Source organism: Brassica rapa, chromosome A06 (assembly GCF_000309985.2).
Source record: "Brassica rapa cultivar Chiifu-401-42 chromosome A06, CAAS_Brap_v3.01, whole genome shotgun sequence".
Lineage (NCBI taxonomy): Eukaryota > Viridiplantae > Streptophyta > Magnoliopsida > Brassicales > Brassicaceae > Brassica > Brassica rapa.
Genome location: NC_024800.2, coordinates 25,308,210 through 25,332,488, shown reverse-complemented (window position 1 = coordinate 25,332,488; position 24,279 = coordinate 25,308,210). Strand labels below are relative to the sequence as shown.

The 24,279-nt window shown below is 33.0% G+C and overlaps 5 protein-coding genes and 1 non-coding gene across 9 annotated transcripts; 3 read left to right on the top strand and 3 right to left on the bottom strand.

Annotated features, from left to right (window-relative positions):
* Window positions 1–393: 393 nt before the first annotated feature.
* Window positions 394–3,142, bottom strand: LOC103875272 (cysteine-rich and transmembrane domain-containing protein WIH2). Its single transcript, XM_009153772.3, has 4 exons — window positions 3,125–3,142; window positions 1,574–1,746; window positions 1,176–1,464; window positions 394–709 (listed from the first exon to the last, which is right to left on the bottom strand). Exons 2-4 carry the CDS (start codon window positions 1,614–1,616, stop codon window positions 661–663), a joined length of 381 nt encoding a protein of 126 aa, XP_009152020.1. The 5' UTR covers window positions 1,617–1,746; window positions 3,125–3,142; the 3' UTR covers window positions 394–660.
* Window positions 3,143–11,754: 8,612 nt separating this feature from the next.
* Window positions 11,755–11,947, top strand: LOC117126357. The gene has a single exon (XR_004448926.1). It is a non-coding gene; the product is annotated as a U2 spliceosomal RNA (small nuclear RNA).
* A 960-nt stretch (window positions 11,948–12,907) lies between these two features.
* On the top strand, window positions 12,908–18,578 carry LOC103875271 (acyltransferase-like protein At3g26840, chloroplastic). Of its 2 annotated transcripts, none has more exons than XM_009153771.3 (13): window positions 12,908–13,488; window positions 15,483–15,534; window positions 15,783–15,838; window positions 15,944–16,102; window positions 16,241–16,306; window positions 16,388–16,503; window positions 16,605–16,726; window positions 16,812–16,920; window positions 16,996–17,126; window positions 17,209–17,575; window positions 17,663–17,776; window positions 17,953–18,038; window positions 18,129–18,578. In XM_009153771.3, exons 1-13 carry the CDS (start codon window positions 13,104–13,106, stop codon window positions 18,427–18,429), a joined length of 2,064 nt encoding a protein of 687 aa, XP_009152019.1. In that variant the 5' UTR covers window positions 12,908–13,103; the 3' UTR covers window positions 18,430–18,578. The 2 variants fall into 2 exon arrangements, with proteins under 2 accessions (XP_009152019.1, XP_009152018.1); XM_009153770.2 differs by having other exon boundaries at window positions 13,104–13,488; window positions 16,202–16,306.
* A 139-nt stretch (window positions 18,579–18,717) lies between these two features.
* LOC103875270 (acyltransferase-like protein At3g26840, chloroplastic) lies at window positions 18,718–22,515 on the top strand. 3 transcript variants are annotated; one of them, XR_634357.3, is made up of 14 exons: window positions 18,718–19,148; window positions 19,245–19,296; window positions 19,425–19,480; window positions 19,559–19,717; window positions 19,788–19,892; window positions 20,055–20,176; window positions 20,254–20,375; window positions 20,468–20,576; window positions 20,714–20,844; window positions 20,933–21,305; window positions 21,382–21,495; window positions 21,807–21,892; window positions 22,001–22,105; window positions 22,189–22,515. XR_634357.3 is itself a non-coding variant. In XM_009153768.3 (14 exons), the coding sequence occupies exons 1-14, from the start codon at window positions 18,770–18,772 to the stop codon at window positions 22,377–22,379; spliced, it is 2,094 nt and encodes a 697-aa protein (XP_009152016.1). In that variant the 5' UTR covers window positions 18,718–18,769; the 3' UTR covers window positions 22,380–22,515. The 3 variants fall into 3 exon arrangements, 2 of the variants coding, with proteins under 2 accessions (XP_009152016.1, XP_009152015.1); XM_009153768.3 differs by having other exon boundaries at window positions 20,070–20,176; window positions 21,996–22,105; XM_009153767.3 differs by having other exon boundaries at window positions 21,996–22,105.
* An 8-nt stretch (window positions 22,516–22,523) lies between these two features.
* LOC103875269 (S-protein homolog 17-like) lies at window positions 22,524–23,111 on the bottom strand. Its single transcript, XM_009153766.3, has one exon. It carries the CDS (start codon window positions 23,048–23,050, stop codon window positions 22,643–22,645), a length of 408 nt encoding a protein of 135 aa, XP_009152014.1. The 5' UTR covers window positions 23,051–23,111; the 3' UTR covers window positions 22,524–22,642.
* Window positions 23,095–24,064, bottom strand: LOC103875268 (S-protein homolog 17-like). Its single transcript, XM_009153765.3, has one exon. It carries the CDS (start codon window positions 24,002–24,004, stop codon window positions 23,600–23,602), a length of 405 nt encoding a protein of 134 aa, XP_009152013.1. The 5' UTR covers window positions 24,005–24,064; the 3' UTR covers window positions 23,095–23,599.
* Window positions 24,065–24,279: the final 215 nt, after the last annotated feature.

Below are 24,279 nucleotides of genomic sequence, written 5' to 3'. Positions count from 1 at the left end.
TCTATTTCTTACAATTTTTTTGATTCATAAAACTATTTATTTCATTAACTTTTAGAATTTGAAAGGGTAAAAAAAGAGAAATAATAGATAAATTTTTTTTATACCAAAATGACAACCATGCTGAATTTTTGTTCTGTTTTGGTAATTTTCCCTTTAATTAATCGGTTCATTGAACCCATGGCTGCACCATGGAATACAGAACTTTAAAATCACAAATTTGCCACCTTCCAATTAGGTTTACCTTTTTTCTTTGATAAGTTTGCTAGTTTAAATTAAAATAGTTTTACCTTGCTAGGAATATACAAATAGAGAAGAAGAAATGTGTACATAATACAAATAGTCTCAAGTAATTATGGTTCAGAATGACCAATTTGTACTAATAAGAGAATAGTATAGGTGATCACCTGATTACGATTATATTATTTGCTAAATTTTTAAACATTTTATGATGTAGACTAAAGTTTATCAATACTCAAGCTGCTTGTCTTCAAATAAAGCATACAAACTATAAATGAATTCCATTAGCCTATGGTCTTGGTACCATGGCTTTGTAAGTTCATTCCAACACCCAATGCAGTAATCTTTTAAGTACACAATGACAACTTCAGAGAAAAAAACATACACCAAATCATTTAAGTTTTTATGAATAACTCTCCAGTCTTAGACGAAGATATCGTCTAACAGGCAGCAGCAACAGAGAGCAGCGAAACTGCACACACCCACAACAAACAAAAACGAGTTGGTTAATCGAGTCACTGAAACGAGACATAAAATGTAAAATAACAAGTGAAGAAGCTGCATTACTTCTTACAGCCAGATAGAACAACAAAAAGGATATAATCATATAATTAAGAAGATGGTGTTGACTTTGTTTAACAAAAGAAAATGTTGTCCTAACGACCGACGGAAACGAAACAGTTCCACAGTGTTTTTAACTGATGTCTTTTTAAAAGACACTAAAATAGCAGCAAAGCAATATCACAGGTACAAACTCTAAACACATCAAAGGGATCTTATGGTAATGCGCATTTAGTTCAAGAAGAGATGTTAACACGTAAAACGCATGAATCTAATCACTAGAATCACTCCTAAAAGACTTATAGTAAGTAACGAAACGGTGATCTAAGAAAAAAAATCAGGGTGGATGAAAAAAGAAGGAGATCAAAGGGACGAACCAGCCACGTAGGAAAGAGGTGCAACCAGAGTTCGAGTCCTGGTAATAGTGATGATCATGATGGCATTGATTGTATTGCTGCGGCGGAGGTGGAGGAGGAGGAAAGCCTCCGGAGAAGTACTCCTGATATCCGGCTTCGTAAGGAGGACGTGAAGGCGGTTTTGGTGGTGGATACGATGGATATCCGTGTGGGTGTTGAGGATATCCTTCGTGATGATGCGACGGAGGATATACGGGAGGCGGAGGTGCTGATGGATAACCCGGCGGTGGAGGATACTGAGATTGGTAACCTAACCGATTTTGATCAACACGAGAAGATATAGAGTGGATCAAAAGGTTTCGTTCTTCTAACGCAACAAAATCACAGAAGGGATGAGGGATCATAAGGATATTACAAACCTGGAGGAGGATACGTTTCAGGCGGAACCTTCTCGTAGCTCATGTTGATCTAAGAAAGAAGAAAAACTTGTTGTTGTTTGGTCTGAGGAGAATCAGACTCGGGATTAACGAGGAAATGATATATACGTATGAGGTTTGTCGGAGAAGATCTGCCGACGCTTTTCCAATTATATCTATACACGTGACGAATTATGAATGGGTGAATGATCTCTCGATAATGTTAAGATATTCCAATAAGCAAATATGGCAGTGAACACGTCCATCATAGACATGGGCCTTCACTCATTCATAGCTCAATTACCCAATAGACTTAATCTAATATCTTCCTCCAACATGTATTTTAGGAAAAAATTGGAAAAATACACACATAAAATTTTAATATGAATCAGCTTGTTTCAGCTTGTTTTCTGTGAATATACATATAACTGAGAGAACAACTTGCGGTGAGAGAATAACTGAGAGAACAACTTGCGGTGATGTATGCGGTGATTTTTTTATCAAAAAAAAAAAACAACTTGCGGTGATGATAACTCACTATAAAATGATGTGTTAGACGTTGTTCTCTCAGTTCTTGAACAACAAACGTTGATTTCATGATTATGGTTTCGATATGATGGAGCAAAACGAGATCTGAGTTAATTGAATAGTTGAATATAATCAAATATATATCTATCCTGCATAAATCGACTTAAAATCTACTAAAAGAAATTAATATAGCAGGTTCGACGTTCTGTAACACTTACATTTCCAGTTCCAAACCCTTCTGGAATATTGGTACCTGAACTCAGTGTCTTACCACACTAACATTCAAGTAGTCTATTTCCAATCATAATTCATGGGATTTAGTAAATTTTAATATATTAATCTGGATAAATTTTTTTTTCACATATGATAAAATGTAGATTTCAAAAAATAAAAGGCATAATTTTAAACATTTAAACTATTAGTAGAGTACTTTTCAGATTATCTCTCTATTTTAACACAATTTTTAATATTATTTTGCTTGACATATAAACTGGAAGTTAGAATGGTACACCAACAGTAACACACTAAATTTTTGGTACCACATACATGCAATTAAGATCGAACAAACATGTTTTTCTTTATTACAAAATACCATGTAACAAGAATGAGACTAGATGATTGATAGAAGAAGAAAAATTGTTTGAAAATCTTTCATGGCTGTAAATCTTTCATTCTTCGAAGAGGAAAGTAAAGAAAAAATGATTGAAAATCATTCATTAGGTAGCTTTAACTATCTCAATAGTTAGTTTAAAAAAAAAAGACAATGCAATATATTTTTGGTAAGCATAAGTTGTTTTTAGGTCAACGTCTAACTAATGTTAAATTCTGTAGTCATCACTTGAATTTCTATTCCATGTTGACCTTATAAACCAATTTCATATATCTAAAAAGCTTTATTTCAATAATATTTTGAATAATACTTAGTAATGTGTGTGTGTGTGTGTGGGTAAGAGTGTGCATGGTGTATTACGTTATATATGATGTATAAACAAAATCTAAGCATATAATGTCAGCATCATGCGTTACCTTTCCGTGAAATTTCAGTCGTATCTTCTTATACGGATGAAGGTAAAATGTCTGAGATGAGAAAGAAGAACATATAAGGATAGCCAAGGAGACTGCCTAATATCTTTTTATACGCAAAATGGTCACTAATTGATATACTCTTATAAATATATATTCACTTTCAAACATGACACCGTGACCATTTTCCTTCGCAAAGAAGTAGGCAAGTCATCCTTGGCTACCAAATAGAATTCTCCTATTCATCTTTGACATCTCCTTCTAAACAATGCATACACACTCACCACCATATATTTGTAGCAAATAATGCATTTTGAATAACGCTTCATGAGATTGATCAAACGATTGATTTTTAGTAATTTAATAATAAAATTATATGGACTCTAAAATATAGAAAGAATAACAGGTATAACATGGATGAAAAAAGTATGTCAAAATAGCCAAGGAGACTGCCTGAAACCTAACCCACAAAGATTCAACATGATTTCAAATTATTATACATGTTGAATGCACAATAATCCAAAACCCTTCAACGTATAAAGTTGAATCGTGGAGGTGAACAAGAGCAGGCAAGTCATCCTTGGCTACTAAACACGACTCTTTTCGCCATGCTAGACCTCTCTTCCTCGTTATACATTTACCACTCTCTATATGTTTGTACTCATTCCACACATGACTCTGCTATCTTTTTATAACCCGTAAGGAGGAATATATGCTTATTGATTTCTAAAATGATCTCTTCTTTCTGCATGGGCTAGATATGGTCAACTTTGTATTCTCCATCACTGGAATATGTTCCCTTTAATGGACCATTTTCTGGTCATTAAGATAATCATATTGTTCGTTGTCGGTTCATTCACACAATTATATATCGTATTCCGTTGGTGGGTATAAGGGTATCCACATTGTATAAACTTTACTTTGTCGAAACAAACAGCTGTTTTAATCAAACATGTACGAATTTACTTTTCTTTAGGTCGATGGATAAATGTGAATTTAGACGCGGTTGCCTCAATCAACTTAAAATAGTTGTGTTTTAGTTTGTTTTTTTCTTTTTTTTTATCAATGTTTTAGTTTGTTTTAAAAATGGATTTGAATAAAACATTAGCTAAGTTTGAATACTATGATGTATGATTTATATAGACGGTTAGATATATTACCACTAACAGGAAATGGTTTCTAATGTACTATATAGACTAGTAGAGCTGGCTGGATTTTAGAGTTCCAAGACGGTGAGCTAGATGGAATCCAAAAGGACTTGTGGGCGCTTCGTCTATAGGAGAGCCTAGTATGAGCGATGCAGAATCTGCTAAGCCATAGTTAGATTGTTCATACTTAGTTAAAATCTCGACATACATAGTTTGAATGGTTGCCAGTCCACAAGAGTGGCATGCTTTTTCTTCCGAGCTCTTTAATGTGGAGTTTCAGAAGAACCAGTTCGAAGAATTTGCTACATAGATATATCTTACCGAGTTAGGATCAATGACGTTTAAGAAAGACATAATGGCTCGAAAGGTCAGGAAAATAGACTTTACTTTAGTTTGCTAGTGTATGTTTACCATATTGGGCAGTGCGATATGTTAGAGGCATTATACAAGTGAATAAATATTATAGGCGTAAGACCAAAAACTGTTCAAATCTTATATTATATACAAATATATGTGATGATCATAATTAAATAATTTGAAAAATCAAGAGTCGAGGAAAGTATTAAGAGAAATGGAATCACGAATTGAATGAAATAGGTTCAAAGAACGATAATTTCTCATCATTGAGCTGGTCCTTAAAATGATATTGATTTTTAAAATGTATGCTAGTATGTGATATAGTCAAAACGATTCGACCATGAAATAAAGAGATACAAATATGTCAGAATTGATGTAAAAGAAAAAAAGTTAACCAGGTGTGTTTCTGTTTTTAGGATTGGATAAACAATGTGTTAATATATATATATATATATATAGTTTATAATTATATAGTCTTAAAACATGTACGGGTTTTGGTAACAGGAAATATTCAACACATTGTATGGAAATTTTAGAGGTTTATTAAGCTCATATATATGCTCTCGGTCATTTGTATCATTTTAGTTTTCTTAATTGGGCCTAAACTATGTAAAAATACGCATGAAGTCATTTGGTTCCTGCACATTCTAAAAAAATGGTCCTTTGAACTGATGCTTATGCTTTCTGGTATGGGCAAAAAAAAAAAAGGTTTGGGCAAGTTGTCCATGACTTTTTTATTTAATTTAGAAATGTAACTTCAAATTTATTTTTCTTAACAATCCAAAATAGGAAATTTTCCACTATATGTTACATCTATATATATCAGCTCTTTTGGATATAAAAAAGGTTTGACTGTGAGAAAAGAAGAATCAGAATACTTTTTAGACTTAAAGAATCAGAATACCATTCATTTTTTGAAAGTAGTTGGTTCTCTTTTCTATCATCCATATCTTTTTCATTGACGATTATTGAGATTTGATTTGGTTCGGATGTCATCATCATTAACATCATGTCGTGTCAGTAAATTTTCACAAATGTTATATTCACTGGCATAGACGCATAACAATGTTCATCAGCAGATCAGCTGGTACATTAGAAAAAATAAACATGTTTAGTGGAAATCTAAAAAGAGTCATTTTCGCACAGAATTTGTTGGAGATAGCCTTTATTTCGTACTCAAAAACTAAAAGAATTATGAGTCACTAGACATTTTTTCCGCGCTTCGCGCGGATTGTGTCTTATAAATTTATTCTATTTATAATAGGCTTTTTTCTTTTACATTAACTTCTTGTTTTTCCAGTGTTAGTTTTTCTTAATTTAAATTTATATGTTTATAATTTTTCATTTTTCTTGTTGTAGATGGAGAATTATATTTTTATTGATGGTTTTTTGTATGTGACATAAACTTTTTGAAATTTTAAAATAATGTTATATATAGTACGATTAACACATTAAAGAAGAGAAACATATTTAGGCATATTTTACACAGGTTTTATATGCATAATTTTAAACATTATATATGTATATATTATAAGTTTGAAACATGTAAATGCTTTCTAAAGCTAAATACTTGTTCTGAGTTTACATAACTTATCGAAAGTTTTATCTCTTTTTAAATTCAAATCACAGAAAAAATATCAAAAAATCAGTATAGATGGGTATTTTGGGCTTTTAAATCAACACTGAAAAATTACATGAATCAGATAACAACAGTTTTATAAACAACTGGATACAATTTGACCGAGCCAAAGATTTTCACACAATATGTTATTTCTTCTTCAAATTGCGAAGAGCCTATAGGCACAAGAAAAAAATATCATAATTTTTGTTTTCACTTATATAACATTTTTTCTCCTTTACACACGAAGTTTATAACACTGCTATAACCAATGGAGAACTCTATTCATATAAGATTCACATCTATGTATAAACGCATTACGTGGAATATGTTCCTTAAACCAAATAGTCTTGTGCCAATATTTATTGTTGATAGTGTTTATATTCTTTTCGGACATTAGTATCCATATTTTTTAGTAAACTGATCCAAAGAGATTAGTTTGTGGACCAACTTCAGTCATATACACTATATTTTCTCTATGATTCAAATCTTACAATTTTAATATATGTGCAGATTTCCATGTGAAAAAACATGCACGCCATCTATCATTCAACCTATTACTTTTTTCAAAGTAAACACTATAATCCTCGTTTGGTTATCTCCACAAACTAATCTCTTTGGATCAGTTTACTAAAAAATATGGATACTAATGTCCGAAAAGAATATAAACACTATCAACAATAAATATTGGCACAAGACTATTTGGTTTAAGGAACATATTCCACGTAATGCGTTTATATCATGGTTGGCTTTGTGGAGAAGACTGCCAACCAAAGATCGCTTGAGGCATTGGGGGTTAAATGTCTCCGGAACGTACATCCTTTGTAATATGGAAATAGAAACTCACCATCATCTCTTCTTTGAGTGCTCTTTCCTCGCTTGATATGGGAGTCTTTGGCTGCTGAAGTTTGGATTTCTCTTCCGGCTGATCTACACTCTGTTGCAGCCTGGATCAATCAACTTCGCGTCAACGCAGATGCACATGCTACTCCAGTCATCAAGCTCTACTTTCAGTCAGCCATTTACCTGCTGTGGAAAGAGTGTAATGCTCGTGTGTTCACAGCTGTCTCCTCACCTTCATCAGTCATCCTTGCCTCTCTCGACCGTATGATATGTGACCATCTTCTCTCTTACCCGGGAAGTTCTTCTTTCTCCTCTTCTCTACTTCTTTTTATCTTTCTTGTATAAAACCTCCTTAAGGTTTTTTTTTACCTTGAGTTGTTGTTGGTTGTTTTTATTTTCTTGTTGTAATAAGTTGTTTAAAAACAACAGTGTAACCTTTCAGAAAATGATAATCTTAACATCTTACCTAAAAAAAAACAACAAATATTGACTTATTTATGTGAATATATATTTTATTTTAAATCATTATAGTGGACGAAGAAAGCACCATAATTTGTACAACAAATTTTCTTAGATTCACCTCATCATACTCATCATTTTACCATTTTAATTACATAATTTTACATGAGCTTCTTTACCCTCCCTGGTTATTTTCTCTTTATTTATAACTACAATACAAAGTTATAAACTATATATATTATAAATTAATAATTTATTTACCTTTGAAGTCTTACGATTAAAAATAGGATATAATTCAATATAGATATATGATTCTATTAATAAATTAGCAGTTACAAATTTGAAATTTCTAGAAATATCAAAAGTTGTATGTTAGTTAATTATCTTCTAAATGATTACCAAAAAAAAAACAACAAATATTGACTTATTTATGTGAATATATATTTTATTTTAAATCATTATAGTGGACGAAGAAAGTACCATAATTTGTACAACAAATTTTCTTAGATTCACCTCATCATACTCACCATTTTACCATTTTAATTACATAATTTTACATGAGCTTCTTTACCCTCCCTGGTTATTTTCTCTTTATTTATAACTACAATATAAAGTTATAAACTATATATATTATAAATTAATAATTTATTTACCTTTGAAGTCTTACGATTAAAAATATGATATAATTCAATATAGATATATGATTCTATTAATAAATTAGCAGTTACAAATTTGAAATTTCTAGAAATATCAAAAGTTGTATGTTAGTTAATTATCTTCTAAATGATTACCAAAAAAAAACAACAAATATTGACTTATTTATGTGAATATATATTTTATTTTAAATCATTATAGTGGACGAAGAAAGCACCATAATTTGTACAATAAATTTTCTTAGATTCACCTCATCATACTCACCATTTTACCATTTTAATTACATAATTTTACATGAGCTTCTTTACCCTCCCCGGTTATTTTCTCTTTATTTATAACTACAATATAAAGTTATAAACTATATATATTATAAATTAATAATTTATTTACCTTTGAAGTCTTACGATTAAAAATAGGATATAATTCAATATAGATATATGATTCTATTAATAAATTAGCAGTTACAAATTTGAAATTTTTAGAAATATCAAAAGTTGTATGTTAGTTAATTATCTTCCAAATGATATTTATTTCTAATTCTTTTTGGATGAGAATATTTTGGCTGAGGTGGATAGTCCCAAAAGCCTTGAATTTAGTCCCTTTTATATAGTAGTTAATTATCTTCCAAATGATATTTATTTTTAATTCTTTTTGGATGAGAATATTTTGGCTGAGGTGGATAGTCCCAAAAGCCTTGAATTTAGTCCCTTTTATATAGTAGGACTAGAGATTTTTTCCGCGCTTCGCGCGGATTCTGTCTTATAAATTTATTTTATTTATAATATTATTTGTCGGTTTTTTTCTTTTACATTAACTTCTCGTTTTTCCAATGTTAGGTTTTCTTAATTTAAATTTATATGTTTATAATTTTTCATTTTTCTTATTGTAGATGGAGAATTATATTTTTTATTGATGGTTTTTTGTATGTGACATAAAAAATTTGAAATTTTAAAATAATGTTATATATAGTACGATTAACACATTAAAGAAGAGAAACATATTCAGACACATTTTACACAGGTTTTATATGCATAATTTTAAACATTATATATGTATATATTATAAGTTTGAAACATGTAAATGCTTTCTAAAGCTAAATACTTGTTCTGAGTTTACATAACTTATCGAAAGTTTTATCTCTTTTTAAATTCAAATCACAGAAAAAAATATCAAAAAGTTAGTATAGATGGGTTTTTGGGCTTTTAAATCAACACTGAAAATACATGAACCAGATAACAAAAGTTTTATAAACAACTGGATAAAATTTGACCGAGCTAAATATTTTCACACAATATGTTCTTTATTCTTCAAATTGCGAAGAGCCTATAGGCACAAGAAAAGAAAATCATAATTTTTTTTTCACTTATCTAACATTTTTTCTCCTTTACACACGAAGTTTATTACACTGCTATAAGCAATAGAGAACTCTATTCATATAAGATTTACATCTATGTATTTTGACAAAAAAAATTTTTAGCCAACTTTAGTTTCGGAATGGCCTAACTTCAGTCATATACACTATATTTTCTCTATGATTCAAATCTTACAATTTTAATATATGTGCAGATTTCCATGTGAAAAGCACGCATGCCATCTATCATTCAACCTATTACTTTTTCCAAAGTAAACACTATATATAATCCTCGTTTGGTTAGCTCCACAAACTAATCTCTTTGGATCAGTTTACTAAAAAATATGGATACTAATGTCATAAAAGAATATAAACACTATCAACAACAAATATTGGCACAAGACTATTTGGTTCAAGGAATATATTCCACGTAATGCGTTTATATCATGGCTGGCTTTGCGGAGAAGACTGCCAACCAAGGATCGCTTGAGGCGTTGGGGGTTAAATGTCTCAGGAACGTGCGTCCTTTGTAATCTGGAATTAGAGACTCACCATCATCTCTTCTTTGAGTGTTCTTTCTCTCGCTTAATATGGGAGCCTTTTGCTGCTGAAGTTTGGATTTCTCCTCCGGCTGATCTACACTCTGTTGCAGCATGGATCAATCAACCTCGCGTCAACGCAGATGCGCATGCTACTCCAGTCATCAAGCTCTACTTTCAGTCAGCCATCTACCTGATGTGGAAAGAGCGTAATGCTCGTGTGTTCACAGCTGTCTCCTCACCTTCATCAGTCATCATTGCCTCTCTCGACCGTATGATGTGTGACCGTCTTCTCTCTTACCCAGCAAGTTCGTCTTCTCTTTTTATCCAGTCATCAAGCTCTACTTTCAGTCAGCCATCTACCTGATGTGGAAAGAGCGTAATGCTCGTGTGTTCACAGCTGTCTCCTCACCTTCATCAGTCATCATTGCCTCTCTCGACCGTATGATGTGTGACCGTCTTCTCTCTTACCCAGCAAGTTCTTCTTTCTCCTCTCTTCTCTACTTCTTTTTATCTTTCTTGTATAAAACTTTCTTAAGGCTTTTTTTACCTTAAGTTGTTGTTGGTTGTTTTTGTTTCCTTGCTGTCAAAAGTTGTTTAAAAACAACAGTGTAACCTTTCAGAAAATGATAATCTTAACATCTTACCAAAAAAAGTAACAAATATTGACTTATTTATGTGAATATATATTTTCTTTTAAATCATTATAGTGGACGAAGAAAACACCATAATTTGTACAACAAATTTTCTTAGATTCACCTCATCATACTCACCATTTTACCATTTTAATTACATAATTTTACATGAGCTTCTTCACCCTCCCCGGTTATTTTCTCTTTATTTATAACTACAATATAAAGTTATAAACTGTATATATTATAAATTAATAATTTATTTACCCTTGAAGTCTAACGATTAAAAATAGAACATAATTCAATATAGATATATGATTCTATTAATAAATTAGCAGTTACAAATTTGAAATTTCTAGAAATATCAAAAGTCGTATGTTAGTTAATTATCTTCTAAATGACATTTATTTCTAATTTTTTTGGATAAGAATATTTTGGCTGAAGTGGATAGTTCCAAAAGCCTTGAATTTAGTCACTTTTATATAGTAGGATTCTTAGATTCACCTCATCATACTCACCATTTTACCATTTTAATTACATAATTTTACATGAGCTTATTCACCCTCCCCGGTTATTTTCTCTTTATTTATAACTACAATATAAAGTTATAAACTATATATATTATAAATTAATAATTTATTTACCTTTGAAGTCTAACGATTAAAAATAGAAAATAATTCAATATATATATATATGATTCTATTAAAAAATTAGCAGTTATAAATTTGAAATTTCTAGAAATACCAAAAGTCATATGTTAGTTAATTATCTTCTAAATAATATTTATTTCTAATTTTTTTTGGATGAGAATATTTTGGCTGAGGTGGATAGTCTCATAAGCCTTGAATTTAGTTCTTTTTATATAGTAGGATTTTGTTTTGGGCCAAAACCTATTTACATAACTACATTTTTTTTGTTAAAATGTAACTATATAAAGAATCTTCCTTCTAAATCCTACATCGTTGAAGTATAAATTATTCTCTAAAAAACTTGGTAAATAAATAGGAAGCTCAAGTTTCTTAACAACCAACCATACCTTTTTCCGCCGTTTGGCTAAGATCAAGTGCAGTATATGTTCTTATCAGTTTAATATATGATATTTGGGTCATCTGCTCATCTGATATTAACTTTTTTTTAATGGAAAAAACTCATTAAATAACTTGCTATTTGAGTTTTCGAGAGTCTCCTATGCTTCACACTACTGCAAGGGTCTGGTCTACCCACCAATTGAAGTCCAATTTTTTTGGTAAATTAGATGGGTTTATTATAGTTTCTATTAAACGATCTCTTAGACTTGTATTTTATTGTTTAGTGATTAGCCTCACATTTGTACATCAGTTCCAAGACATGTGCGTCGGCTTAACGGTAAGATTCGGTTGTCATGGCTGTTGGGCTTTTGGTTCGGGTCCAAGAGAATAGGTGCCAAATTCCGACCGGCCCATACCCATCTTGAAATTAAATGTCCACTCTGTTAATGTTCTTATGTTGCTATCGAAATCTTATGTTATTTTTGCCAAAAAGAAAATAGAGATAGATTTGACCAAAACAGAAAGAAAATAAAGATAGATATTTTGACTAAATTGAAATTTCAATACTCTTTGTTTTTGTAGACTTGGCTCTCTTCCTGCCAATTGAAATTTCAATAAACTTTGTTTTTGTAGAAATCTTAGTAGATGAATCTTGCACGTATCTAAATTATAACAAAATCCAAGAAGTCACTGTTATTGGTTAATACCCAAAAAGCATATACTTTTCCTTTTAACTTTTTTTTTTGTTGCTCTAAACTATCATAGATACAGGAGGTGGAAAATTGAACTTTTAGATACATAAAGATGGAAACAAAATATCTTTTCTAAATTTGTTTTTGACTAACTTAATCAATCAGTTAGATGTAAACAACATTTGAATAACCATTTATTAATGACTTGTGTCAGATGTTTGAAATTTGTTCAGTCAACCAAAACTTTTGCCATTTATTCTTGTTTCTAATTATTTCTTGCTAAACTTATTCAAAGTTCATTAATTATCTTGTTTACTAGGACTACAAACAGTTCTTTTGATTATTTAAGATATGAATTAGAACTTAAGTCGCATGGTTTAGCACCAGATTTGTTTCTTAACGAATCTAATCATTCAACCAATTAGTACCACTTAAATAATAAAATACAAAGCATGTACTTTTCACATGTAGTGTTCCAATTATTATTGTTAATATCTAATATTAGTTTTTCGAAAAGCTGAAATATTAAAAGTTGTCTTCTCCGCGCACTATCTTGGCTCTTAGTATGGGACGAGTTCGTCGTATCCTCTTCATTTTCAACAAATAGAAAAACATAAAAGCTCTTCCGAGGAAACTCAAAGATCTCTGGAGATTCTCTCCAATGGCAGCCACAGTACTTGGCTCTGTCTTCGCTATCTCTCCCGTCTCTACAGAAAGAGTCTGCAACGCTGACTTCCGCAGTACGAAGTCAAACCTACGAGGAAGAACGCAGGCTATCAAATCGGCAACACCGACGCATCACGGTGGTGTTCGACGTGTACACAAGAACAAGGAGGGTGACGGAGAAGGAGCAAAGGTGGCTAAGTTGGTGGAGAGTCCGTATTCGAAAGTGGAGGCTGCGCGTCCAGATTTGCGGAAGAGGTTGTCGGATTTTTTGGAGGAAGCGAGAGATTTGGTCGGAGATGATGATGGTCCGCCACGTTGGTTCTCTCCGTTGGAGTGTAGTACTCAGGCTCCAGGCTCGCCTCTTCTCCTTTTCATACCTGGTTCGTCCTCTAATTAACCGAGTAGTAGATCTTGGACCGAAACTGTAAAAACATAAAAACAGGTTGTTTTGTTTTTGCCATTTTAGAACATTTTTTTACATTGGTTAACGAGAGGTGTCCAATAATAGACGTGGATGGTGGGATTTGATTTGTGGCGTTGACCCACATGGTGTGCTGATCCTCGCCAGACCAGTCAAATCAAAGTGCTATAATTAGTGGTAACATAATTGAAGCTTATGGGCGATAGTGATACCAAAGCTGTTACCAGTTTCTAGTTTCTACTAGGGGTCAGGGTCATAAAGCAATTGTCCTCAATTTTGATGGTATCAATGAACCGTTTTTCCCAGATCATCCCGGTGTACGAACATCTTGATGAAATCTAGATTTTACTTATATATTCACTCTACTTTATCATTTAAAAGAAAACTAAATAAATTTTCAGACAAAAAATTAATCCAGTAATAATAATATTTCATAAAAGTCTGCTTTCATTTCAAGTTTTTCTTTTTTGAAAATACAAATAAACAATATACATACATTAGAGCATCTCCAAAAGAAACTCTATAACTCCAAATATAGAGTTTTTTGCTCTCCAAAAAGGAACTTCAAAACTTCAAATTTGAAGTTTTGAAGAGTGAAACTCCAAATATAGAGTTTCACTTTTCAAAACTTCAAATTTGAAGTTTCATCTTTTTATTTGCATTTTGGTCCTTACAATTATACATCATATTTATAATTCTTAAATATTTTTTTGTTTATTGTTTTAATCTTTAAAAAATTTATATCTCATAAATATTTTAAATTTGTTTTATAAATTTAATTTTTACACATGAAATTAAATAAAAAAATTTAAAACAAGATTTATAATATTTTAAAACTAGAATTAAACAACAAGAATATTACAAAAAACCATAATACAAACTTATTAAAAAGACACATGAAGACATAATTATTACTCAAATTTAAATATTATGACAACACTAATAGTATGGTAAATTTGCTCCGGAACCTCAAAAATCTACAAAATATTGTCCAAACAAATTTTGTGTAACCAAAGATGATTGTTGTTGTTGCTCTTGACGCATTTTTCGTATGATTCTTTCTTGTTTAGATCGAATGTATTCACGAATATTAACATGATTGATAGAAGCTAAGTTTTTTAGCAATATTTTATTTTCCTCTTTTACTTTTTTAAAAGCTAACTTTTTTGCTTTATTTTGTAGTCATAATTCAATCATCTCATGACCTTTTTCCTTGCTTGTTATACTTTCGTTTAAAAGATCAAGGATTTTTTCGTTTGATAATATCAAACTATCAGCAGCCATATTATGAGGATATCCGATTTCAACAATTTTTGGCTCGTAATCTACAAATAAAAAATAAAGAGAATCATTTCTTACTTCGAAATGCACTAATTGATCATATATGGGAGCATTATAGAAATAATATTTGTTTGCAGTTTAATATTTAAGTATGTACTTTTATTTATAATTTTATATTTTAGTGTAAGATTTTTTTAATTAATATTTCTGTAATATTTATATATATTACTAGTTATTTATAGAAATTTTATGAATTTACATCAACTATGACAAATATAAGGACCATAGTGTAAAATATAAATAATTTTGAAGTTAGGTTTGAAGTTTTACTTTTGGAGAAGAACATATTGAAACTTCAAATATAGAGTTTTGGAAACTTCAAAATAGAGTTTCTTTTTGGAGATGCTCTTATATGTATAACTATATATCATATCATATATATATATATATATATATATATATATATATATATATCCATTACAATTTCAATAGTTGTAATTTACTTCATTTTTAAAGGATAATAAATTCTAGTATTTGCTTACTTCATAGAGTTTGAGATAATCCCTTTTTAAGATCAAATAGAAACAAATAATGGAATAGTCGAAAATACTTTAGCTCAACCCTAGTTTATACCATATTTTAGACTAAACTGAGAAACTAGAAACCTTGCAGGTATTGATGGTACTGGACTTGGGCTCATTAGACACCACAAGAAACTCGGGGAGTGAGTAAATTTTCAAATTCTTGTTTATATGCTTCTTCATTTTTCTTTTGAAGTTTGCAACTTTGCATTAGCTTCTTCTTTTTCTTTTTCTTTTTCATTTTTGTAACATTCATGCTTATGTTTCTTGATCCATATCAGTTGAAAGAATAAAATTAGAAAGCAAGAAGCCTAAAATGAAATTAAGAATATGGTTTCTCTGTTTCTAGAAGTTACTCATTTTCTGATATTTTTTGTTGCCTTTTGAGTAGGATTTTTGATGTATGGTGCCTTCACATTCCAGTCAGGGATCGCACTCCTGCTAAAGGTGCCGTTCTTTTGTGCACCAAAACAAAAGAAGAGAAAAAAAAAGTTCTAACCAAGAAGACAGCTTAATGAGGATAAATGACAACTTTGGTTTGTGTGTTTACAGACTTGGTGAAGCTTATTGAGAAGACAGTAAAGTCAGAGAATCATCGTTTCCCAAAAAGACCTATATATTTAGTTGGTGAATCTATTGGAGCATGTCTTGCATTAGACGCTGCAGCCAGGAATCCCAACATCGACCTTGCGCTCATCTTGGCTAATCCAGGTACAAACCTCCATCGGTCTGTGAGATTCTCTTACATTGCCGGTAAACGTTATAACGTATATGTAAGTTCTTGCTCATCGTATATATTGTTTCTTGCAGCCACACATGTCAACAACTTCATGTCGCAACCTCTATCAGGAATGCTGAATGTTTTACCAGATGGAGTTCCCACACTATTGGAAGAAATATTTGGTTTTAAGCAAGGTACACTTTCTTTGTTCTCGTGTCATTTTCTCTCTAGACTTCTTGTAGTTGATGTTCGCTCAAGGGTTCTTTATTACGCAGGCGATCCAGTGACTGCAATGTTAGACGCTTTGACGAATGAATTTTATGTCCACCAAATGGGTGGAGTTAGTGGAGGGATACTAAGAGATATCTTTGCAGTTTCAACTAATCTTCCTGTAACCATTCCTACTTAGAGAAACTCATGATCTATAAATATTTCAGTTTATAGTCAGTGCATTTGCCATTTCATCATCTCAAAAAAAGAAAACGTTTGCAGACTTTGAGTAGGATGTTCCCCAAGGACACACTTCTTTGGAAGCTGGAGCTGCTTAAGTCTGCTGTTGCATCTGCCAATTCTCACATACACGCGGTCAGAGCTGAAACACTCATACTTTTAAGGTCTAATACTGAATCTCTTTTTACTAGCAAAGAGTTATTCTAGCTTAGAGCTTAGGTGTAATATATGAGGTCATGGACATTGCAGTGGACGCGATCAATGGCTGCTGAACGTGGAAGATATTGACAGATTGGCGCTCACATTGCCAAAATGTATTGTCCGCAAGATGAAAGACAATGGACACTTTCTGTTTTTCGTAAGTGATCTCTCTTTATCCAACACAGAAGATATATAAACTGATACTAACTACACTTCAACTATCTTATGTTAGGAGGAGGGTGTAGATCTGGTTACTATCATCAAGTGCACATGTTTTTATCGCCGTGGGAAGTCTCATGACCACCTGTCAGATTACATCATGCCTACCACATTTGAGTTAAAACAACAAATAGACGACCACAAGTAAAAATCCTTAATAAAACAAATCAGTCTATCAAGTAAAAGGTTATAACTTATACTAAATGATCATTTTCTAACGGTGCAGATTGCTAATAGATGCTACTTCTCCTGTAATGCTATCAACTCTAGCAAACGGTAAAGTTGTAAGGAGCCTAGAAGGTTTACCTTCGGAAGGACCTGTTCTGTACGTTGGCTATCACATGTTACTGGGATTTGAGCTAGCTCCAATGGTATCACAGCTCTTGAAAGAGAGAAACATTCACTTGCGCGGTTTGGCACATCCCATGCTTTTTGTAAACAACCAAGATGCGTTGGTCGACACACAGATGTTTGACAAATATAAGATTATGGGTGGAGTTCCTGTCTCCAACTTCAATATCTACAAGTTACTGAGTTTAAAGTCTCATGTCCTTTTGTACCCTGGAGGTGTCCGTGAAGCTCTCCATAGAAAGGTGCTCATGAAAATATAATAGTTAGTGATTATTTTTTACAGTTTATGCATCCTTGGAGGTTATATTATTAGAGGTGTGCATGTACAGGGTGAAGAATACAAGTTGTTTTGGCCAGAGCAACCTGAGTTTGTGAGAGTTGCATCTAAATTTGGAGCGAAAATAGTCCCTTTTGGTGTTGTTGGAGAAGATGACATCTTTGACGTAAGCTTTTCTCCACTCAGTTCTGTGAACCTCTTGTTTAGCATGTTAGCAAGAAAGCATTGTCTCTATGTATAGAAATGATCTGATAAACACTATAATGGTCTACTTTATGCATCACCTGAACCTTGGTTTGCAAGTTATTAATTTTGGTTAGGATAATGGATAATGAATCTCAGATTGTACTGGATGGTAATGATCAAAAGAACATCCCTATCCTAAAGGATTTGATGGCAGAGGCAACAAAACAAGCTGGCAACTTAAGGTTTTTCATTTTATCTACACAATTTTTTTTTATCATTTTATACTCATCAAGTGAAACTAAACATGAGTTTGAACTGTTGTAAATTACTAGGGAAGGTGATGAAAGCGAGTTAGGAAACCAAGATTGCTATTTCCCGGGACTTTTACCTAAGATTCCGGGGAGGTTCTACTACTACTTTGGTAAACCAATAGAAACAGCAGGTAGGGAACAAGAGCTAAAAGACAAAGAGAAGGCTCAAGAGTTTTACTTGCAAGTCAAGTCAGAGGTAGAAGAGTGCATTGCCTATTTGAAAATGAAAAGAGAGAGTGATCCCTACAGGCACTTGTTGCCAAGGGTCTTGTATCAGGCTTCACATGGTTTCTCTTCTGAAATTCCGACGTTTGAGCTCTGAAATTCTCTTTTCAATTGTTTACAATATAGAATAATTAATGTGGCTATGTTGTAAGTAGACACATTCAATTATAATTCATGATATTTAGATGTTTTTTTTTAATTTTCATGAACCATGGAAGTCTTAATAAGGTTGTTCTTCATACGTAACTCTTGAGATTGCGTTTCGGCATAATTTAAGCTTCATACAATGTTCATGCGTCCATTAAGTTGTTAAAGATTAATACCAAAACTTTTTCTCTCTTGTTTTTTTTTTTTTTGCGGCTTTTCAATTTCTTAAGATGTGAATAACTACAACATTTTTGAGAAAGAAGTGAGAAGAGTGTCTTGAGATTATTACAATGAAAGGTACAGTAGTACTTGGCTCCATCCACAGTCTCTCTTCTGTATCGTCTCTCTCAAGAGAAACATTCCGCAACGCTGGTTTCTTCTGTTGGAAACAAAGCTCATCCTCCAAGTATAGACTCACCGCGATCAGACTAGAATCATCGACTACGACTCATGGAGGTATTAGACGAATAAGGAAGAATCAAGATGAAAAGGTGGTTGAGAGTCCGTATGCGAATGTGGAAGAGGAGCGGCCTGACTCGAGGAAGAGCTTGTTAGACTTTTTGGAAGAAGTAAGAGGTTTCGTCGGAGAAGAAGGTCCACCTCGTTGGTTCTCTCCGCTTGAGAGCTCCGTTCAGGCTCAAGGCTCTCCTCTGCTCCTTTTTATACCTGGTTCGTCTTCTTGATCTTCTTTGTTTTTTATAATCTACAAGGAACTCTGAAAATGAAAAAAGTTAACAAAACTGAGAAGCTAAGAAAAACTTGTAGGTATGGATGGTACTGGACTAGGGCTCATTCGCCAACACAAGAAACTTGGGGAGTACGTAAACTGAAAACAAGAATATATATATGTTTTATCTGTTTCTCTATATTCCTCACTTTTCTAGTTTTTGAGTACGGACATGCAATGAATCTTCATTTCTGATGTGGTTGTGCTTTTGAGTATAGGCTATTTGATATATGGTGCCTTCATATTCCATCCAGGGATCGTACTTCTGCTAAAGGTACCTTTGTTGTCTATCAAAGATTGCTTTCAAACCAAGAAGTTAGTTGAATACTGGTTTTGGTTTGTGTGGTTACAGACTTGGTGAAGCTTATTGAGGAGACAGTTAAGTCAGAGAACTACCTTTTCCCAGACAGACCTATATATTTAGTTGGAGAATCTATTGGAGCTTGTCTTGCGTTAGAAGTCGCAGGCAGGAATCCTAACATTGATCTTGCTCTCATCTTGGCTAATCCAGGTACAAACCTCGGTCTGTTATGGTTCTCTTATATTGTTGGTAAGTACATCTTATACAACGTTTGTTGCAGCCACACTTGTCAACAACTTCATGTCGCAGCCTCTATCAGGAATGCTTAATGTGTTACCAGATGAGATCCCCACACTGTTGGAAGACATATTTGGTTTTAAGCAAGGTAGCACACTTGCTCATGTTCTCTTCTCATTTTTTTTAATCTTTACTTCATGTAGTTTCATTTTTTTCTCAAGAATTCTCAATGTGTCTCCAAGCTTGTTTTGCTCAATATTCTAGCTTAATTTTACTTAATTAAAAACATGTTATTTCCTCTGTTCCCGAGGTTTTCATTACACAGGCGGTCCATTGACTGAAACGTTAGACGCTTTTTCAAATGAATTTGCTGTCCATCAAATCGGTGGAATGATGCTAAGGGATCTGTTTGCAGTTTCAGCTAATCTCCCTGTAAGAACTCAGTTATTAGAAAACTCATGATCTATATGCATTTGCATCGTAGTTTTAGTACCAAAACATTACTGCAGAGTTTAAGTAGGATCTTCTCGAAGGACACACTTCTTTGGAAGCTGGAAATGCTCAAGTCTGCTGTTGCATCTGCGAAGTCTAATACATACGCGGTCAGAGCTGAATCACTGATACTCTTGAGGTCGAATACTGAATCTCTTTTTACTCGCAAAGAGATGTCCTAACTAAGAGCATAGGTGCTAAGATATGAATATCTGGTTAATACCATTGCAGTGGACGTGATCAATGGCTTCTGAACATGGGAGACATCAACAGGTTGTCGCGCACATTGCCAAACTGCATCGTCCGTAAGTTCAACGACAGTGGACCATTTCTTCTTTTGGTAAGTGATCTCTCTTCATCCAGTTCACAAGAAAAAATATTCTAGTTTTTGGTAGGTTCTTGCATTTTAGAGAACGTATTCACTCATAAGCTACGTACACTTAAACTATCTCTCTTTTTTACATCAAATGTTATAAGGAGGATGATGTAGATCTTGTTACTATCCTCAAGTGTACATGTTTCTATCGCCGTGGGAGGTCACATGATTACATTTCAGATTATATTATGCCTACGCCATACGAGTTAAGAAAACAACTAGAGGAACACAGGTAACAACATGCCTCACTAGTTTCTCTCTATGTATCTTTAAGTAAAAGGTTATAGTACTGAGTGATAATTTTTTTACTATATATGCAGATTACTAATATATGCTACTTCCCCTGTAATGCTGTCAACTCTAGAGAACGGTAAGATTGTAAGGAGCCTAGAAGGGCTACCTACAGAGGGACCTGTTCTGTACGTTGGGTATCACATGGTATTGGGATTTGAGTTACCTCCAATGATAGCTCAACTCATGAAAGAGAGGAACATTCACTTGCGTGGGTTGACACATCCGATTATTTTTATGAACAAGTCGATAGTACACGACATAATCGACCCTCAGACATTTGACAAATATAAGATAACGGGTGGAGTTCCTGTCTCCCATGCCAATATATACAAGTTACTGAGTTCAAAGTCTCATGTGCTTTTGTATCCTGGAGGCGTCCGTGAAGCTCTCCATAGAAAGGTGAACAAGGAAATATAATAATTTAAAGGCTTCTGAATTCTTGGGAGATTATATTATTTGAGGCTTACTTGTACAGGGTGAAGAGTACAAGTTGTTCTGGCCAGAGCAACCTGAGTTTGTGAGAGTTGCATCTAAATTTGGAGCGAAAATAGTCCCCTTTGGTGTTGTTGGAGAAGACGACATCTGCAAGGTAAGCTTTCTCTCTACTAGTCAATCATGTGATCTTGAGTTTCATATTCATAAGCTATACTCAATTCTACTGGTTAGCAAATCAGAAAACAAGAAATATATATACAGGATATGAGTCATCGCCAATGGGTCTATATTTCATATTTCTACATCAGCTTCTACCTACATTCTACAGATTACTGCCTTCCACATTTAGTTTTTTTTTTTGGTTATTAGCTCTGAAGTGCTGATAAACTCTATAATGTCTTTTATTTATGTTCACCCGAATTTTGGTCTTAAAGTAAGTTTGGTTGGGACTTGGATGACTCTCAGATTGTTCTGGATTCCAATGATCAAAGGAACATCCCTATCTTGAAATATTTAATGGAAAGGGCAACAAAGGAAGCTGGCAACTTAAGGTGTTTCAACACCCACTATATATATACACATTGTTTTCTCATCTATACTCTCTTCATGTAAATAGTCATATGATCACTGACTTTGAGCTGTCATACTTCTTAGGAAAGGCCACGAGAGCGAATTGGGAAACCAAGATTTCCATTTACCAGGGCTTGTACCTAAGATTCCAGGGAGATTCTATTATTACTTTGGAAAACCAATAGACACCGCAGGTATATATATAAACTAGTGTTGCTTTGATCTACTCTAGACCACTGATTTGAATACTTGCAATGGCTTTTATTTTTCTTGGCAGGTAAGGAACAAGAGCTAAGAGACAAAGAAAAGGCCCAAGAGCTTTACTTGCAAGTCAAGTCTCAGGTAGAACAATGCATTGCTTATTTAAAAGTGAAAAGAGAGAGTGATCCCTACAGAAACTTGCTGCCAAGGATGTTGTATCAGGCTTCACATGGTTTCTCTTCTGATATTCCAACCTTTGATCTCTGAAATTACAATCTCTTTGATCATTTACACAACTTTATATGTTATTTTTAAAATCACCAACTATTTTTTTTAATGTAGCATAGATAAATAATAGCAGCAAAATAAAACTTTTTGTGTTAAATGATAGTCCTTATAATGATTATTCTCTTTTCATATAATGTAATTGGTGATTTACTCAGTGTTTAAAAAATGATTATTCTCTCGTATTAATTAATGAAAAACATTACAAACTTTGATTTTAATATGTGTATAAGCTTGTCTCTTAACTAGTAAATCCAATCAAACGCCTTATGCATATAGGCCCCGCCTTGTTCATGTTTGCCCGCCCACACTTTCAAATAGATACCATTTTCTCTGGCTCTCCAATCCCACAAGGCTCCATTATCCCTGGAACTTACCTGTTTGAATGCTGTGAAGCTCTGAGTGTGCCTATAGTTAGGCCCTTGTCTCAACGTACACATGAAACGCGTTGTCCCGAAAATGTTGGTGTTGAAGTATTTTTCATATCGTGCTCCTGGTTCTATTATCTCTGTCTTCATTCGGTTGTCCTTGGAGTAACAGCTTACAGAGAGTTTTTTCTTGAATTTGAGTTCGTTTGAAATCCTGATGCTGCCGTATACATGGCTAATCATGCAGAAGCTAACCACACATAGAAAGATTGAGAGATTTTTCATATTTATTTTTGTAGGATACAGATGATGTTTACTTCTTTTTGTGGTTTAGATTATATATACACATCTATATTGCTATGTATAGTATTTTAGTTGATAAATACTATTATAGAGAGACAAATTAGATGAGTTGTAGATGCCCTAATTAATAAGCTAGATAATCCTCGCAATTCCACAGGTTGAACTTCAGTTAAAAACTGCTATTATTACTTTGGAAAAAAATAGAAACAGCTGGTATACATGTTAAATGTGCTTTGATCTACCGTAGATCATATAATCTGAATACCAACAGGAACTTGTTGTCAAGAATGTTGTATCTGGCCTCACATGTTTTTTCTCTTCAAATATTCATATTCCAACCTTTGATCTCTAAAACTATCATTCATCTCTTTCATCATCAAATTGTTTTAACAAGTAGCATAGATAAATAATATAAGGAGCAACATATAACTTCTTGTGTTAAATGGTAGTCCTTAAAATGATTATTCTCTTGCATTAATGAAGAGTATTTACAAACTTTGATTTTCATATGTGTGATAAAATTATTACAAACTAGTAAATCCAATCAAACGCCTTATGCATATTGGTCTCGCCTTGAGAAAATTCGTCCTCCCACACTTTCAAATAGATACCTTTTTCTCTGGCTCTCCAATCCCACAAGGCTCCCCTATCGCTGGGACTTACCTGTTTGAAAGCTGTGAAGCTCCGAGAGTGTCTATAGTTAGGTCCTTGTCTCAACGTACACATGAAACGCGTTGTCCCCCAATAGTTGGTGCGGAAGTAAATACGATGGTGTTCTCCTGGTTTTTTAATCACTGGCTCCATTCGGTCGTCTCCGGAGAAACAACTTATCCACAGATATTTATTGAATTTGAGTTCGTTCGCAATCCTGATGTCGCCATATACATGGCTAATCATGCAGAAGACAACACATAGAAAGATTGAGAGATTGTTCATTTTTACTGATATGATGTTTTACACCTTCTGTGGTTCAGGTTATATATATACACATCTTATTAGGAAAGGATCCCCTAATGGAACATAATCACGGAAATTTTACGAGATATTTTCTTCCTTTAACTTTGTATATTTTTATTTCTTTCTGATTATTCCATTGTAATTAATTGTGATTAGTCTCTCAACATATTAATTACAAGTGTTTTTCACTAGCCTTTGATCTTATTTTGTAATTTTACGTTTGGGTTTGCTCTTTAATGCATTGTACCTTTAAA

Bases quoted from the DNA above. Each gene is read 5' to 3' on its own strand.
- LOC103875272 (XM_009153772.3), bottom strand. From the start codon at position 1,616: ATGAGCTACGAGAAGGTTCCGCCTGAAACGTATCCTCCTCCAG. The intron at 1,465-1,573 runs GTTTGTAATATC...AAAATCGGTTAG, and splicing joins TGAAACGTATCCTCCTCCAG to GTTACCAATCTCAGTATCCT. The intron at 710-1,175 runs GTTCGTCCCTTT...GGGTGTGTGCAG, and splicing joins ACCTCTTTCCTACGTGGCTG to TTTCGCTGCTCTCTGTTGCT.
- LOC103875271 (XM_009153770.2), top strand. From the start codon at position 13,104: ATGGCAGCCACAGTACTTGGCTCTGTCTTCGCTATCTCTCCCGTCTCT. The intron at 16,921-16,995 runs GTAAGTGATCTC...ATCTTATGTTAG, and splicing joins ATGGACACTTTCTGTTTTTC to GAGGAGGGTGTAGATCTGGT. The intron at 17,777-17,952 runs GTAAGCTTTTCT...AATGAATCTCAG, and splicing joins GAGAAGATGACATCTTTGAC to ATTGTACTGGATGGTAATGA.
- LOC103875270 (XM_009153767.3), top strand. From the start codon at position 18,770: ATGAAAGGTACAGTAGTACTTGGCTCCATCCACAGTCTCTCTTCTGTA. The intron at 19,149-19,244 runs GTTCGTCTTCTT...AAAAACTTGTAG, and splicing joins TCTGCTCCTTTTTATACCTG to GTATGGATGGTACTGGACTA. The intron at 20,177-20,253 runs GTAAGAACTCAG...ACATTACTGCAG, and splicing joins CAGTTTCAGCTAATCTCCCT to AGTTTAAGTAGGATCTTCTC.
- LOC103875269 (XM_009153766.3), bottom strand. From the start codon at position 23,050: ATGAAAAATCTCTCAATCTTTCTATGTGTGGTTAGCTTCTGCATGATT.
- LOC103875268 (XM_009153765.3), bottom strand. From the start codon at position 24,004: ATGAACAATCTCTCAATCTTTCTATGTGTTGTCTTCTGCATGATTAGC.